Source organism: Nematolebias whitei, chromosome 20 (genome assembly GCF_014905685.2).
Source record: "Nematolebias whitei isolate Nwh7 chromosome 20, NemWhi1, whole genome shotgun sequence".
Classification (NCBI taxonomy): Eukaryota; Metazoa; Chordata; class Actinopteri; order Cyprinodontiformes; family Rivulidae; genus Nematolebias; species Nematolebias whitei.
The window spans coordinates 40347160-40352200 of NC_056517.1; the positions used below are offsets into that span (position 1 = coordinate 40347160).

Here is a 5041-nt window from a genome sequence, read left to right on the forward strand (position 1 = left end):
TCTGATCCTCAGTGGGACTTACTGCGGGTCTCTGGTGTCCGGCAGGTCTCGATGGTACCCCAGTCTGTTGGAGATCAGGATGTTGAAGGCGTGGCGATGGTATCCTGTATCCCTGACCTCTTGATCCACTTCATTGAAGATCATCCCTGCAAACCGACACAGAACCTGAAACTGGGTCGGTCCGGACCTAAACCCGAACTCTGGACTCAGCTGTCAACACCACCAACACTCACCCATCTCTGGCAACAGTTCAGCCCCTTTACCGGCTGCTGGAGGCCGACGCTCCGCCCTGTTATTGGACAGGCTTCTGCTGATTGGCTGGCTGCGGTGCTGCAAGGGGGTCCTGCTAGGCTCCGCCCCCAAGGAGAAGTAGAGGAAGAGGAGAACGGACCAGGTTGCCGAGGTAACGAGGCAGCCATAACAGAAGTACCGCAGCGTGACACTGGGCATGGTGTCCAAGCAAACATCGCCTCACATTACACTGCAGAGAGAGACACCTGTCTGTCACGCCTGAGGGGGTCAGAGGTCACACCTGTCTGTCCGACGCGCCTGAGGGGGTCAGAGGTCACACCTGTCTGTCTGACGCGCCTGAGGGGGTCAGAGGTCACACCTGTCTGTCCGACACGCCTGAGGGGGTCAGAGGTCACACCTGTCTGTCCGACACGCCTGACGGGGTCAGAGGTCACACCTGTCTGTCTGACATGCCTGAGGAGGTCAGAGGTCACACCTGTCTGTCCGACACGCCTGACAGGGTCAGAGGTCACACCTGTCTGTCTGACATGCCTGAGGAGGTCAGAGGTCACACCTGTCTGTCTGACACACCTGAGGAGGTCAGAGGTCACATCTGTCTGACACACCTTAGGGGGTCAGAGGTCTGCTCTTAGCAGTCAGGTGAACTCGTTTTGATTTATAACGAGTCTGACATGGTCGTGTTGAAGCAGCATTTTGTTTATCAGCAGACATGTCGTCATCGGTAAATAAATACTAAAACAAACAATAGAAAGAAACGACCGGTCAAGTCTGGGTTGGAACCTTCACCCAGCACCTCCACCCTGAGTGACGAGTGAGAGCTGTTATAAGAAAGGGTTGTGAAAACCTGTGTGTGGGGGGGGGGGTTCTGTAAGGATTCTGATGCTGCTCGTCTGATCTACATTGTGCACCTCAAACCCAGATTTTTGTTGTCATTAGAGATTCACATCTTTTTTTTAATGCACGTTTCCCCACAACAATGTGACTGCAGCTGACGTCACACTCTTCAGGACAGGTGTCAGGTGTCCTCATGTGAGTTTATTAATATTTGACAAGGGTCCTGAACGCATCACGGATTTATTCCTCGAACCACCGCAGGTTGGCGAGCCTTCATTCAAAACTCCAATGACTCTTCACCGGTTTTAAGGATTCATGCAGATTTACGAACCTGCAGCTGAGACGTTATCAAAGTAAAGTTATTCTAGATTATCTAATGGACTCCTGTAAAGTTCGGCCATGTTGCCACCAACCTGTTAATCTGTGCAGTCACCTCACCTGTGAACACCTGTTGACAAGCAGCAGCTGCTGGATTAACCCCATGTTTGACTGATAAAACACAATCGGGTTGTTGTTAATCTGAGGATTCGCTCCGAGACTCGGCTCTTTCCAGATTAACATAAAAGTTTATTGTTGAATCTGTGTTAAATTCTGTAAATCGGCTACAAGCTCAAACGGGATTGATGGAATTTAAGGTCGGATTTAAAGCAGAATAACGCAGATTAGTCTGAAGCATCTCTAAATTACAGCTTCGTTAGGAACTCCTTAGCTCAGCTAGCGTTAGCGGAGTGAACGGATGAAGCTCGAGTTTTCATGGAAACACAAGTTGTGATGTTCGGTCAGCTGTCGGACTCATACCTGCTCTCTGTTGACCGTCCATCATCGGTTTGCTCAGCGGCACTCCGGCAGGACGTCCGTGGGAAGCGGGCTCTTCGCCAGAGCGGCTGAAAACAGAAGGTTTTTCAACAGAGTTCTGAACGGAGGCTGAAAACTGTCCCAGCTCGCCGCACAGGAAACACGTGACCTGAGCTTCTTGCTTTCAAAATAAGACAGGCGGAAGTTAACGAAACTTCAACATAAAACTTAAACACACCAAAATAAATTCAGATTCTGTAAATAAAACGTGACTCTGTGGTTAGTTCACTGCCTGTATCAATGGTGGGAAAATATAGAACATTATAGGAATTATAAAATATTTACTGTTAAATCCGGTCCAAATTGTTCCGTCAGGACCGAATTTAACCAAACAGAACTTTCACCAGCAGCGGGAGCGCGCCTCCGCACCCGCTGCGCGCCGCCGGCGCACTCGTGTTATGGAGACTCTCCGGCGGCGGCGGTTCCGGGGAACCCGGACTCGGAGTCCCTGACATCCGGATCAGAAAGCTTCGGTCTAGCTTGAGGAACAGCGAACCCGAACCTCTGGGTTCCGGAACGACTGCGCAGGACTCGGACTCTGCAGGCGGCGCGCAGGTGAGCCTGCGACCAGAAGTGACGTCACCACCGAACGCTCAAACAGAAAACACCTGCAGAAAGTTACAGCTGTTTGTTTTCAACAGAACCAACTGGGTCCAAATCGGGTGAGGTGATGGGGAGCACGGAGGAGGAGGAAAGGAGCAGCAGGAGGAAGAAGAGGAGGCCGCTCAGGCTCCACATGCCGGTGGGTTTACCTGCTCCTGCAGGTGAGGGGGCGGGGCCTCAGCTGGGACACGGGATCCAGCTGGTTCTGGTACAGATTAATGAAAGTGGGAACTGGGTCCATGGTTAATGGGATATTCCAGTCATTGCGAACGACGAGTTAATATCTTACCTGCAGTAGATAGACATCAGTTTAATTCTGCCTGGACTGACGAGCTAATGGCTAGTCAGCGCAGAACCAGGACCAGAATGGACAGGCCCCGTCAGAAACACTGTAAGCCTCTTTACTGTTGATGAGTGTCACTCCATTCCTTTTGTCTTCTCCTTCTTCTCAGGTGGAGGTGTCACTGTGACAGGGCGGGGTCATCAGCAAAGTGGGCGGGTCATAACGGGCCACTGTGTTTGAGCCACTCTGATGGTTGTGATCCTTAATTGTCCTATAATCAGATTTGAATTGATCTTGACTTCCGGTGACGCCAAGCAGGAGCAGCAGAGCTCCGTCAGAAAACTTAAAAATATATTGACACAGTAAACTTTGACAACCTTCAGTCCTGAGTGTGATCATTTAACAAGAGGAGTTCTTCCATGAGACAAAAGACAGCTAGTGAACATGGGACCTCAACGGAAACAGAAGACAACCAACAGCCCAGCTAACGCTAGCTCAAATTCTACTAGCCGCCAGCTAACCAGTGAGTCCAGGCTTTTGGAGGAAAGTAAAAACTTTATGAAGAGACTATGCAGGGTCATGGTCAGAGCAAATCATCTTTGGACCGCTCGGAGCAGTCGGTGGCAGATACCAAGAACCACATCGGTGAACATGAAGAGAAAATCACTGCTGTAGAAGAATGGATGAGTTTGGTTGAAGATACTGAGGCACGACAGCAGGGGGCGCTTCGACACTCCGCCAGAGACCAACTCAAAACAGGCTGAGAAGAAACAACCTGAGAATCTTTGTAATACCGGAGGATGTGAAAATATGATTAAATTAGTAACGGTCTCAGCTAAGAGGGTCGGCGAGCTCTTTCCGTCAGCCCTTCGTGTCTCGGGGCCCTGATGGTTCTGGTGTTGTGGCCGAACACTGCATTTGTACCTCAGGTGTCATCTCATTCTCAAGCAGCCATTGAGGCTGGCACGTTTTGAGCCTTCGTCAGGAGGGACTGGCGATAGGGCTGGGTTACTGTGCCCAGTGAGGGCACTGGAGGCATACGTCATGGCTACGCCACTGTTCTTGTGTTATGGAGGCCCTAGGGTAGGTTGTCCTCTTTCCAAGCAGCGTCTCTCCCACTGGGTTGTGGAGGTCATTTGCCACGCCTAAGCTAAAGGACGTTACTCCCCGCTGGTTGGTGTGAGGGCACACTCTACCAGGAGCGTCTACGCTTCCTGGGCAGTCTTGAGAGGAGTTCCACTGGAAGCAATATGTGCTGCGGCATCATGGGCTTCCCCAAGGATGTTCACTATGTTCTGCGATGTCAACATGGCCACCCCTTATCCTCTGGGCCAGGTTTTTCTGCAAGGGTCCTCTGGGCCTTCTCAGTGAGGAATGTGCTCAGGATCCTTATCGCTGGTATTAGTCATTCAGTGCTTTCAGCACCGCCCTCTGGTGGTCAGGAGGGATGAAATGGAAAAAAGTTACGTATGTACCTACGGTTCTATGAATCCCGGATGACCACCAGACATTCTCTGTCACTCCAAATCATTGCATTCCATGAGACGATTCTGTAGGAGTAGAGCCGCAGATGGTGCTGCGTAGCCCCTAGTTAATCTTCCGATGTGTCACAGCTGTGACTCTGTTGGTTTTACTACTCGAACGGTGCATGAACGCAGGGAACATGCAGTGCTTTCAGCACCGCCCTCTGGCGCTCATCTGGGATTCATAGAACCGTAGTAACACACGTAACTTTCATTTTAGCTGTTTTCAGTTTTTATTGTTTTCAATTTTTGTTTCATTCATTCATTCAACCTATTTTTCTACAGGTTCGTCCCATTGAGCCTCGAGGACTCATTTACAAGAGAGACCTGATTTAACAAAGAATCATGACAACAATGGACAACAGCAACAACAATAAACAAAAAAGTCATACAATTTTTTTTTTTTTTAACAAATAGGATGGCTAAAAAAAAAAGAAAAGTAAAAATAAAAGAAAAGTATCAAAAACAGCTAGATTCTAAGGCGAATGTAGAAACTAACAACAGGAACATGTCTGCATTGGTCCCTGCCAGGAGTCCAACAGATTCTTAAAGACACTTAGAGAGGTCAAAGGTCGAGAGCTTCAGATGTTTTTACAAGATATTCCAGGAAACAGGAGCGGAGCAGGAGAAGGCCCTTTTGTCTAGTTCAGTCCTCACTGAGGGAACACTGCAGGTAATGATGTCCTGAGAG

At 49.5% G+C, this 5041-nt stretch overlaps 1 protein-coding gene across 1 annotated transcript; it reads right to left on the reverse strand.

Annotated features, from left to right (window-relative positions):
* Positions 1–22: 22 nt before the first annotated feature.
* On the reverse strand, positions 23–2046 carry LOC119426477 (polypeptide N-acetylgalactosaminyltransferase 11; the record flags this gene model as incomplete). The annotated part of the gene is given in 3 exon segments (XM_037694038.1): positions 23–146; positions 234–481; positions 1885–2046. Coding segments are annotated over 2 exon segments (341 nt in total), but the record flags the coding sequence as incomplete, so codon positions are not given.
* Positions 2047–5041: the final 2995 nt, after the last annotated feature.